The sequence below is a fragment of the Ciconia boyciana genome, chromosome 2 (genome assembly GCF_034638445.1).
Source record: "Ciconia boyciana chromosome 2, ASM3463844v1, whole genome shotgun sequence".
NCBI classification, from domain to species: Eukaryota; Metazoa; Chordata; class Aves; order Ciconiiformes; family Ciconiidae; genus Ciconia; species Ciconia boyciana.
The window spans coordinates 67,951,863-67,964,423 of NC_132935.1; the positions used below are offsets into that span (position 1 = coordinate 67,951,863).

The 12,561-nt window shown below is 36.7% G+C and overlaps 1 protein-coding gene across 1 annotated transcript in view; it reads left to right on the plus strand.

Annotated features, from left to right (window-relative positions):
• The window catches only part of LOC140647833 (dynein axonemal heavy chain 5-like), a 173,624-nt gene that overhangs the window by 35,639 nt on the left and 125,424 nt on the right, over window positions 1–12,561 (plus strand). The window contains exons 26-34 of the mRNA XM_072852925.1: window positions 147–239; window positions 1,394–1,597; window positions 3,422–3,502; window positions 3,586–3,990; window positions 4,150–4,268; window positions 6,525–6,661; window positions 7,697–7,859; window positions 11,289–11,400; window positions 11,728–11,856. Of these exons, the coding sequence (XP_072709026.1) occupies window positions 147–239; window positions 1,394–1,597; window positions 3,422–3,502; window positions 3,586–3,990; window positions 4,150–4,268; window positions 6,525–6,661; window positions 7,697–7,859; window positions 11,289–11,400; window positions 11,728–11,856 (1,443 nt within the window). The remainder of the gene's footprint in view (window positions 1–146; window positions 240–1,393; window positions 1,598–3,421; window positions 3,503–3,585; window positions 3,991–4,149; window positions 4,269–6,524; window positions 6,662–7,696; window positions 7,860–11,288; window positions 11,401–11,727; window positions 11,857–12,561) is intronic.

A 12,561-nucleotide genomic window follows, 5' to 3' on the forward strand; every position in this document is an offset into this window, starting at 1 on the left:
GATCCTACTTCATGCTTATTAGAATATTTCCTGTAAAGATAGAGGTATAATTTTTACATTTTGGTATCGTTTGGAGAATCCCTTTGCGCCCCCCCCCTTCTCATAATCTCTCTGTGTGCTCAAGGTGAATGTTTTGCTGTTTTCAGAGTGCTGTAAACAAAGCAGTAAATATCATATTGTCAATAGCCAAAGATATCCCCCTGTGGAAATTTGCTTACTTACATCATAAACAGCAGCAGGTGAGTATTTTATTTTGATTATTTTAAAATGTTAGTATTTTGGTTAACATTTCTTAATCTCATAAGAATATGTTCTGTACCAATACTTTGACTTGTAATCTGGTGGATCTTCCTGTGAAGTGAAAGCCTAGTTTTTAATCGCTATACCAAGTAATTGAACATAAGAGTATAACATTCATAAACCTTATATTTGGTGGTTTCTAATAATAAAATCAAAATTTGCTTGTAAATAAATCTTTTTTATCATACTGTTCAAGTATGATGATGATAGTGTAGATAATGTGTGAAAACTAACATTATCCATGGGTACTACTAGCTTAATATAAATTATTGTCAATCTTCCCAGGCAAAAACTGTATTTTAAGTTAAACTTTCAGGCTACATACAGCACCTATGATACTACAGTAAATACAATATAAATATTTTAACTAATATTTTAACTGGCATTAAAATGAGAACTAAAACCTTTAGTTAGGTATAGATAGAAACTGAAATTTGTCGAAGTACAGAAATGCACAGTAATGGTAATCAGATGGCCTTGATTCTCTCCTCTGGTAATTAAATATGGATCTATGTAGATCTGTGCTGAAAAGTGTCTTTGTAAAAATATCTTCCTATTTTGTCTATCTGACATGAAAAACAGATGAGATCATTTCAGTGAAAAAAAAACATTCAAGTCCTGCAAAGAAATAATGAAAAAATAAACTAGGAGAGAGTGGGTTGAATTCAGTTTCCTCAAGCAGAATTGTTTTCTTATTTTGAAGCAGCCAACCCCCCACTGCCTACAGGACCTTTTTTGGCCAAGAATGGGTATAGATTGTAATTCTACTCTAAAGAAAGCAGGAAGACCTGAGCAGTTGTGTAGGAGCAGGAACCAGCACAGTTGTACTTGTATACGATGCATATTTGACAGATGTCAAAGACAATTAATATAGAGCTCCACATGGCAACTTTTTATAAAATCAGCTTTAACACTAAAACTATAGTTCTGTAAAATCCAAGCTAAGAATAGGAGTCTCCTTGTGGATGCTTTCTCTGCACTTTCTATCTGTTCTTAGAAGCGCTTACTGTATGTGCATTATTGGGCATTCTATAATGTAAAAAACCATATAAAACTACTGGACATATGTTTTTTCTTGTTTAATTTATGCCAGATTGAACAAGCTGTTGCTGTAGAGATAGGTGATGAGAGCAAACTCACCAGGATGGTGGCACTGAAACCTTTAGACAAACAGATCATCGAGCATAAGGATGTAAACAAAGTGGTGATCCAACTAAATGCAATTGTTTTATCTCTCAAAACTGAAGCATCGGATCTTCTGAAAAGCTTTTCTGAATTTTCAGGCATCTGGAACAAGGTTAAATACATATTTAATAAAATATTTTGCTGTATTGTGAAATCTTCTAAATAAACTGTTTTGGGTTGCATAAGGAGACTGTGTGCAGTAGGAAGCATTGGTTTCATAGTAGAATCCATATACCAATAGTACCTCTTCTGTCTCCTCTTGTGTTGACCAGAACTTGTCATTCTTTACCAGTTAAACCCTCTAAGGAAGAAAGCAGAAGAACAAAAAAGTATGTTGGGAGCATAAAGAAGCTTATGCTCTCATATGCTTATGCATCTTTCTCACAGCATCTTGTCTGTAGATGTTATAAAAAAGAATAAATTAGCAGAATCTGAGAAATTGCAGACTACAAAACTGTTCCTGAATATTAAAATGACTAGTTCTTCTTCAGCAATCACTGCTGAAGGCAGCTTTTCTGTTTCTTCACAAAATATGATAAACTAAGTCTAGGAAATCTTTCCAGTAATAAGGATTCCAAAGCAGAAGAGAATCTGGGCTGATGGACTTGTCTTCATTAGGAAGTGGGTCCAGTCACATAAATGGTAAAGCTCCAAGGAGTGTTTCGGCAGGAGATACTTAATGAAATAAAACCTTGTATACATTCTGACTAGTGAAATTCAATTCTGTGTGGATGGACAACTGCTGGTTTTACCTGTCAAAGGTGCTTTAGTCAGGCTGAGAAACAAGCAATCAAAATAGGAGTAATCTTGTCTTTGTGACTGCTCACTATTTTTAACTTCCCCTTCCTAAACAAACTCATAGGTGACCACATTCCCACAGCTGACTCTTTTGCAGTTAGACTTCAGGCTAACACAGGGAATTTTCAGCTCCTCGTGGCTTCTGGGGTTCCAGATCTTAATGCTTAGTTACCTCAGTTTTTGGAGATATTGTTTGAGCTAACCACATATTGATGGTATGTCATTTCACCCAGACAAGGCACAATCTGATTGGATGATGCAGGAGCATGACAATGTTTCCTTTTTACTGAAATAGTCAATTAATCTGCTCCTTAACCTTAAAATTCCTTAGGATTTGGCACTGTTTCCCCCCATCTTTATAATTTCTGTAGGACCACTAGGAACTGTCACTGGTAACTCATTATTGGCCAGAGAAGCCGTAACAGTTTCTCAGGGACCTCACAGTGCAGACTGTAGATGAATGTCATTGAACCGGCTAAAGATCATTTGTCTGTAATTGAACCGAGAATCTAACACATTTATTGAGCTGGTGACACTGAAGTTCTTACCTCTACAGAGACTGGCCTACCTTATGAAAAAGAAGGATGCTCAGTGTTCTGTTCCCTTTAAACAAGCTTCAACAAACTAAATGCCCCCTCTTCCTTTAGATCCATCCTTCCCTGCCAAACTTCTCCAAATGGCCAGTCTGTTTGTAGCTAGAAACTGCAGTTAAATATACTGTTTCAGGAGGAGTGAAGATGGCTGAGTACAATTACTACCATTTAAATACCTGTTAGAGGATGTGAGCTGCTTTTGGGAGTTTGCAGACAGAAAGGAGACTGGGAAGGAAATATTTCCAGCAAAGTTTTAGCAGCTACATTGTAAGTTTTGTAGTAATATTTGGATGGGTAAGGGATATCCTGATCTGTGTCAGTTTTTGAGTTACAGATAGATTTCAAGTGCTTTAAGGAGTACTGTACAAGGAGTAAGAGTGAAGAAAAGCAGTTCAAATGAAATAATTTGATCTTAATGCTTATATCTTAAGCTCTTTTAGAGACGGATCATTTGTGTTTGCACAGTAGATCAGGCAGCTGGGTTCCCTGTAGGTTATTGTAATACCAATGCTAAATAATGATTAAAATAAACTTCTTTTATATAGGATCCAGAGGAAAAAGTGAGGGAATTTGTAGATACTAAACCAACAATAGCCGAATTCCAAACTCAAATCAGATACTTTTCTGTAAGTATTATGTCTTTAATAAAAATGAACTGTTCAGAGAAATTGTAGTAAAATTAAAAGCTGAACACTTGTGTTTGTCTTAGCAATTAGAAATGCAAATCAGAGAACTGCCAAATCACTGTCTACTGGAATCAGTGGATATTGCGACAGAGTCATTGAAAATAGCCTTAATTCAGGAATGCCGCTCAAGACAAAGAACATTTGGATTAGCTTTGAATAAAAAGTCTGCCACAGACATGGATGAAATTTATTCATTCATTGAAAATGTTAGCAAGAGATTAAGCAGACCTATCCATGACCTTGATGATGTACGGGGAGCAATGGAAGCACTAAAGGAAATTCGAGAGAATGAGATTAAAATTGACATGACAGTTGGACCTATAGAAGAATCTTATTCTGTGCTTCATAAATACAATCTGCTCTTTCAAGATGGAAATACAGAAAGAGTTGATGGATTGGCTTATGCCTGGAAGAACCTAAACACACAGGTACCATAGCTGTATTATTTCTCAAATTATATATATAGCAAAGTTATTGTCAGGCTTTTTAATGTTGAAATGCTAGAACAAAACTATTTTCTTACTTAAAACTCTGTGCTTTTTTTCCTGCCTCTTTTATGCCTGTTTTTCCTCTTTGTCTGCATGTAGGCACTGCAGCTTGAGGACTTGCTGCTGAAGGTACAACCAGACATGAAAACAGATTTACTGAGTGGTGTTCAAAAATTCCAGATTGATACTGCAGAATTTTACAAAGATTATGATGAAAAGTAGGTGACCTGTGGTGCAATACAATTATGCTTCATTAGTGATTGTTCAAAAATGGTGTATTGAAAGGGCTTCAGAAAATAAATACAGCACAGCCTCAATGTATATATGACAGCTGATAAAAAAGCCTCATTTCAGAATAATATAAGATGGGCTGTCACAGATTCATTCCCATAATTTCAATGCTGGAGTAGGTGAAATTCCAGAAGAGTTAATAGGTTGGGGGGAAAAAAAAATCAAATTCTCAATCCAGATCCAAATTTAAAGGTTTTGTTGGGTTCTAAACTCAACAAAGCACTTAGGCAGATATATAATATTAAGTATATAAGCAGTGCCTCGGATCTGAGTAGAGATTCCAGTTCTGGGTGTTTCTAAGTTCACCAAGTCTTACTCAGTCTTACTTCTAAGCTTACTTTGGCTTTTTTAAATTTAAATTGTGGGGTATGTGTGCTTCATTGGACACTTCTGCATTAGCAACAAAGAAGGAAAGACCAGAATTTGTTTTCCTGTGATCTGTTATGGTTCTAGGACAATACATGCACAGCGTGTGTTTTTTGGCAAATGAAGTTCATGTCAGCAGCCGACCCTAGACATGCACTGCACACCTATAGCCCACAGGCAGCGTAAAGCAGCTTTACGTACAGCCTCTGCAGACTGCCTTGCTGTTATGAACAGAATTCAGTGCACGCATAGAGCACACACTCCTGGAAGGGCTTGGAGAATATATACTCTTCTCCTAGGGCAGGTGCTTTTGCATTGGTGTTACAAGCAGGGTGGTCCAAATGGTAACCGGGTGTTTGGCTTCAACCTTGGCTTCACCAGGAGTGAAACTTCTTGAAGGCACACTAGCAGTGCATTGAGTGCAAGCTTCAAGACTCCAGCTATAGACACAAGGTGAATTTGCACCTAAAAGCAACCTGCTAGAGCACCAAGTTGCTAATGTGGATGCATGCGTAGTGCTGCCTGCAGTTCTGCTCTCAGAGTTGTCCAGAGGAATTAATGGAAACACCCTGTGGCTGCTACCAGTTGTAAGGACCCTGAGAGCATCGCCCCTCCTGGAGGTTCAGCTGCCTGGGCTCAGGACCAGCTTAGAGCTAGTGCATCTGAGGGCTTCCCCCTTCCTTTGGTGACAGAGCACTCCCACGCAGCTCTGCTGGGAGGCCTCAGGAAGGGTGACGCTCCTTCCTGAGGGGTGGGATTTGCTTTTAAGCTGAGACTTCACTGCTTGGCCCCCTGACCTACAGCTCCAGCTCTGTCACAGCCATGCCTGTGCCTAGCCATGGACCCTACTGAGCTGAACCTGGATCCCAACGCACAGCCTCGCTTCTCAGCCTGATCTCAGAACAGCCTGGTTACCAATGGACTGTCTCGTCCTGGTTACCTTCACTAGACCTGCTCCTGACCCTGACTTGCTGAGTCACTTTCCCTGCTTCACCTTGGTCCTGTGTAATTACTGTGGACTTGTCTAAAGATCTGGACTCTCGTTTGAATCTGACTACCATCCCCAGGCCTGCTCTGCTCTCCTTGCTCAGGTACTATGGGACCAGGCCCTGGCTGCCTCTGCTAACATGTTACTGCTTTCATCTCCTGGTTCCATTTTCCTTGCCAAGCAGCCAGCCTGCACTGTTCTCTGATGCCCATGTGCCTGTATTTCTTTCTAGAAATAACCATGGCACAACAGAAGATGACATACTTATAGTTCTCATCCCAAAATATTATGATGCAGCCAAGAAGTGGTCCCAGGTGTGAGACCTGGGGATTACATCCAGTCCTCCAGCTGAGATATACTCATTAGGTCAAAATTGTTTTTTTCTGTTATTTTTCTGAGTGCTTAATTATAGTTCTAGTACCAGCTACCACAGTTTTCACCCCTGAATTATATACCTGCTGTCTTTCCCTTTTTAAGAATATAAATGAAAATAATCATTAAAATGTATTTTACAGATGCAAAGAAATGGAAAATAACAAAGAAAAAACATTTGTAGACCTTTTTAGCTATTTGTAATATGTATGGTAACCCAGATGACTTTTATTATTAGAAAATAAATCAGGCTTTCATTCAGGGTCTACTCAATATGTAATGTTGGGACACTGAATATATTTTACATTTTCTCTTTTAGTGTCTTTTGTGAAAATTTCTAGAAAAAATGTTAGAAAATATTAAATAATGTTCAGTAAGTAAGGTCTGGGTTCTGTTGTGCTTCTTTGTGAAGCCTGTATGGTTGATAGTTGCACTGAATTTGTTTTTTTTTTTACAGGGGCCCCAGTGAGGAGAATGTTCCTCCCCATGAAGCAAGTGACAGATTACAGATCTTTCAAGCCAAATTTGATGAACTATGGAGGAAGTATATCTCTCTTTCTAGTGGGGAAGAATTATTTGGTCTTCCTATCACAGGTAGTTTCTCAGGCGATATGAATACCTGGTCCTGGGCTATTACATTTTTCTTGTGGGTCCTGCTAAATGCATTCAGTGCTGGATTCATTGTAGAAAAATTCCTTGCAGTAAATTATTATTGTCTTTCCTAAGAAAAGCAGCTGTGTGAAACTGTCTCTCAGGCTGTACGTAAACATCAGGTGGAAAAATATTGCACTGTTCCATGTATCTCAGGGTCCAGCTGCTTAGCTCTCTTGCTTTTTCTGTTCAGAGCTAAGCACATCTCCTGTCTGTATTCTTCCATGTCCAAATTTGGGAAACATGTTGCTGAAGTACTCAAGTTGTCCCTGCTCCAGATATATAATGAATTTAATTGGGCTGTGCAACTGATCTGTAATATCCTTATGCTTTCTAGTCAGACACACTTCAAGTTTGGAAGACCGTGGTGAGAATTAAAGTTACAGCAGAATGTATGATAGGCACTTTAATTTGTACATACTAAATTAAGTATATTTTCCTGTCTGAAGACATATGCAATAATCACGATATATTTAACTGGGAATTCCCAAAGATATGAGAGAAACTAAACAAAACATTTCAGTTAAGGAGGTCAATTTAAAATACTTTTATTGTGTAACAGATTCTATATTTTTATTTTGAAATCACACTCCCCATCCTCAACCTCTGGTTCTTAAGTAAATAGTGTAAATTGAGATGAGGGATATTTTAGTTCTTGTATAAAACTATAGTACGTTCCTTTGCCATTTCAGCTACTTTTTCAGCATTATCTTCCTCACAGAGATAGGTGCAGCACCTCCCTTATAAGATTATATCTACTGTTATAGAAGAATATTTGTAAAAAACTCAGCAATCTAAACAATTACTGTGCATCAAAATCTGATGTTCTTACGTAATGTAACTGGAAAAGTTTGTCTTACTAGACACTATCTAAAAGACTGCAAGTCTGATTTCAGACATTTGTTAAATACCAGTTTTAGAAATACATGGATTTTTATGTTCATGATTCACAAATTTCTTCTTTTAAAATTGAAACAGAGTATCCTGAACTGCACAAAATTAAACGTGAGCTTTCATTGCTTCAGAAACTTTACAGTCTTTATAATTCAGTTACTGCTAATATTGATGGATACAATGAAATGCTTTGGAATGATTTAAATATTGAAAAAATTAACAATGAACTTCTGGATTTTCAAAAGAGGTAAGTTATTATTTGTTGAAGTGCATACAATTTTTATTTCTCAGCTTTCTGTGTTAATTATCTTGTGAAAATTGCCCTGAGGGGCAAAAATCTGTTGCTTTATTTCAAGCTCGGGCTTGCTCAAGTGCTCAGCACAGCTGCAGTAGTTGCAGACTGGGGTGCAATATGCAGCTAGTGTGTGACCTTCCTTAGCTCAGTCTGTGAGTCACTTCAGGCTTGTTGGGGTATATTGACGTGGTAGCTTGTAGCTTATTTAATGAATAAGGTGCATAAACCTGTGGCAAGGTGGTTGTAAGTCTAAATAACCTTCATAGCTGATCTTCATATATTACCTTCTCAGTGATTTAGTTTACAGCTAATTAATTGTTAGCCCGTGATGTTAGACAGAATTTTGATGTTACTGTCTACTTCTTTGCATTTGTGTGGATTGAAATTGTTATTTCAACATGGGTAGGTAACCACACTAAATTCTGAGGGGTTATTTATGAGGCTTGAGAGGAAGAATGTTTTCCACATTGCATGCAAAATAACTGTTATGTGAAACCATGCTTTGCTGAAGTCAGAAGAATTTTTCTACTGTGTTGGTAAAGATGCACCTTTGGTTTTTCAACAGCCATGGCTGGGTCTGCAAGACTTCCCTCACCCAGCTTGTTACTTCTCTCAGAGGCAGGGCTCATGAACCAACAGCACTCAGATTGTTTCCCCTTTGCCAGCTTTCTTTGAATTCTGATTCCTGGCACTGGAGTATGGACAGAATTGCTAGAAAAGGGGCATTTTGTTACCTGCAAAAGTGGAGAGTCTATATGCAGGTCTTAAGTATTCCTTGCATCCATTCCTTCAGGGTAGTTATCTGTACCAGTCTATGTTTTACTCTTAATGGGAATTACAGAATATAGACGAGAAACAAATTACATGCAAAAGTTTGAAAATAAATGTGCAGTATATTTATCCTGTGCATATCTATTGGAAAAAAGATGTGAACTGTCTCTCTGTTTTCTTTCTTCTTTTATTATTTTTGTATAAGCATTTTCTTCACCTCTACACAGTGGCTCTGATCACTTTCTCAGTGAGTTCTGTCGAGACAAGTTCATACTCAATATAAAGAGCTTTCTCTTCTGCAGAGCCTCTCTTCTGGAACAGCCAGTGTGTGCATCTCTGCTTCACCAGTAGTTCTGATCAGCTTTTGATTTTGAATTCTCCAATGTGACCTGAGAGAGACTTCACTTACATTTTGGTGTTATTCAAGAGACTGAGATCAAATCTGTGTTTTTCGTCTCATCCCAAATCTTTGAAAAGCATAGGAAAAGTTATTTGTGCTCAAGCTTTTTAGTCATATGGTATTTTGAGTGTGTCACCATTTTAGCAGGGTCCATTTCTGTACACATTGAAGGACTGGGGTGGAGTTTTTCTTCTTTTTCTGGAAAAACTGAGTGAACTGTCTTCTAGTCATTAATTTGAAAAAAACCCTAATTTTAAAAAAAATAATAATATTAAAAATGAATGTATGCAAAATATATATAATTCTGCATTTGGACAATATCTGTAAGTCTTGATATCATTTTAGTAGAATTCTGGAATCTGCATCATTATTTTTTCTATAGTTAATTATATTTTACAGGTTTGTAGGACTGTCTTTATACTTCCTTCTCCTGGAACTCTGAAGGAAGCCATTGCGTGACAACAGTTTTGAAAGTTATGTGTTTCTCTTTTTACTTCACGTGTGTCTTTTTTTTTTCCTTCCCAAGTGTTGAGCTATATTTGGAGCAAGGTGACCACCAATAGGCAGTAAATATTTTTTTGTAGAAGTCTAACCCCGTAGTATCCTTCCTTTAGCAGGCTTGCTAGCATTATTGCGTCAAGCTATTCTCTTTAAAGCTGGAGAAATGTAAACAGTGTACAGGGGGTACCCACAGAAATAACTAAGATGGTATGCTGTGTTATGAAAGGAGCAGGAATACTGGAAATGCAATTAGTGTTTTAGTGTAATTGTAAATATATGCATAGTTCTTCACTGTAATGTTCTTTTTTGCTACCCCTTTTAAAAATAGTAATATAATAGAAAACCTAGAATCGTGAAAAGAAGAATCACAAAAATAACTGCAGGTGAAAATAAATCCATTTAAAAAGAGATAAAAAGGATAAATATTTAGAGAAAATGCATGTGGTAGAGACCATTATAGAAGTTTGTAATAACAGCTAGAGAGAAGTTTCCCTTCATGCTTTACTGTAATATAGTGTAAAGAGAATGTCCAGTAAATTTAACAAGGAAATTTAAACCTGATGAATGGAGTAGGTTTTTAACATAGTATGTAACTCATGGAACTTGCTGTTAGAAGATATTACTGAAACCAAGACAAAGAAAAAAGGTATCTGTATTAAAATTTAGCAGTTTTCATTACCAAGCTAAGAGATCCCATTTCAAATTGCCAGCCTAAGACAAAGTTTGTAAGAATGTTAGTTGTTGTGCCTCAGCATAGAAGTAGCCAGGAACTGCCTCTTAAAGCCTTATCCATACATGGCAGAGTATAATTTTCCACTCTGCAATGCTTTTCTCTAGCATATTTAATACTATCTGTTGTTGGATTCAGGATTGAAGACTACAGAGGCTATTGCAGTGCCATGACAGTATGCATATGTTCATCTACCTCTTACCAGCAAGCAGTGAAGAATTCACACATGCTCCAGCGTTGTGTGACAGATCTGTCTGGTTTTGAGCTGTAAAAAATGGAGAGTTTCTTTGAAGGAGTTTTTCATTATGGGTTGGTTTTATGCAGCTTTTCGTTTCTGCCATTGAGCTGTAAGAGAACTGCTGTCAGTCTTTGGCCCATAGCTTCAGAAGATGAAAATTGGCATGACTTGTTAGAAGCAAGTGGAGCTGTGACAATTCACAGAACAAGAGGTTCTTCATTTTCAATTTTTTTTCATCTTGAAATTGTGTATAAAGGAAGATTTTTAATTAAATATCTTTCATACAAACTAGGTATAAAATAGGACTTGTTTGATTGAAATAGAAGTATTTTTCTGTTTGCCAGCAGGTCAGTTTTGGTGTAAGATGTACTTTATTTTGCTTGAAAAAATATATGTTGTTTAATCCTTTTTCCCCTTTACAAAATCGGGTACATTTTCAAATTTTTAATAAAACAATGACACTGCAAAAGCTTAAGTTCAGACATGGGTTTGCACATGAAATTAACCTCCTTTAATTCAAACTGAAATAGAAACCAAACCATTCTAGTGTGATTTTTACTATCTTTAGCAGTGTTTCATGCCTGCAGTCAGAAACAATCAGCTATATGTTATGTTGCCAGCTTGCAACTGGATTTATATTTACTGGTCCACTGGTTGAAAAATGAGAATATATTGTACTGTTACATGGTGAATTGTGATTATTAAGAATAAAATATTTCTTCTTTTTTGTGCTTTTTAAAGAATCCATAAGTTACCAAAAGCATTGAAGGAATGGCAAGCGTTTCAAGACCTAAAAAAAAAAATTGATGACTTCACAGAGAGCTGTCCTTTGCTTGAAATGATGGCAAACAAAGTATGTTCAGCATAATAATTTGGAGATAAGATTCACTTGAAAAACTCTGTTGAAGACTGTTGTATGACTATAAGATGCTTTCCATAATTCTTTTTTATAGATAAAAGCAGCTATATTTATGACAAAAATCTAGTTAGGCTTAGTTACAGAAAAGTGAAACAAAAGACTCCATAATGTGATTAGAAGAACTATTAATGCTTTCAATGGAATGGAAATCGAGACTCTACTGTTTATTTAAAACATGCAGTGCAAAAGTACATGATCATTCTAGTCTTAAAAATAATACAATTTTAAAAAAACTTCCCTAATTCCTATGGACTTTTCTAGGCAATGATGTCACGACACTGGGAAAGAATTGCACAAGTAACTGGGCATCACTTTGATGTTGACTCTGAAAATTTCTCTTTGAAAAACATAATGGATGCCTCTTTATTAAAATATAAAGAAGATATTGAGGTATGTGTACTTTTCTGTTTGTTTTTAATGAATAACTTGTGATCCGGGGCTCTGTGCTTTTGGAATCCTGTTTCTAGTCAGCTTTGTAACATTAAAAAATTTGGCTTTAGTTGGAGAATTCTTTTGAAGAATAGAGTTTGGTAGCTGGTATTAGCAGTGATGGTTAGTTTATTTCCTTTTTATTCTGGAGAGGGATTAAATGGGTAGATGGTATTACACTAATCCTTCCATAGAAGGAATTCTGTTGTTTTAAGAGTCATGTGATTCTGTCATGCTTCTGGTTTAGGGTCTGCCTACTTACACTTTTTTCTTCCGTTTAAATGTCTCACTGGAGAGGAAAAATCGTTGATGTAAGTCTGATCCTGTTAAGTGCTCAAAATCTTTGGAACACTGTAGAAGTGGAGGATATAGGATTAAAGGAGAATAAGGTTCTTTTGTATTTAAACAGTGACTCTTCACAAGAGCACAGAGAGATGAGAAGGCTTATGTAATGTGCACAAGCTACAAAGCTATTGCCCCCTCCATTTTGGAGACAGTAGTTATCTAGCAAGTACATTAGCTTTATGCTCATTACCTTTTGCAAGAGCAAAGTATAGCTAAAAATAAAGAAGGAAAACCCCAACAGTTTCTAACTTCAGTTCTGTTGTCATTTAGCTAAATCTGTGGTTCCTCCATAGTAGTGACTTGATTTGTCTTGTTCCACAA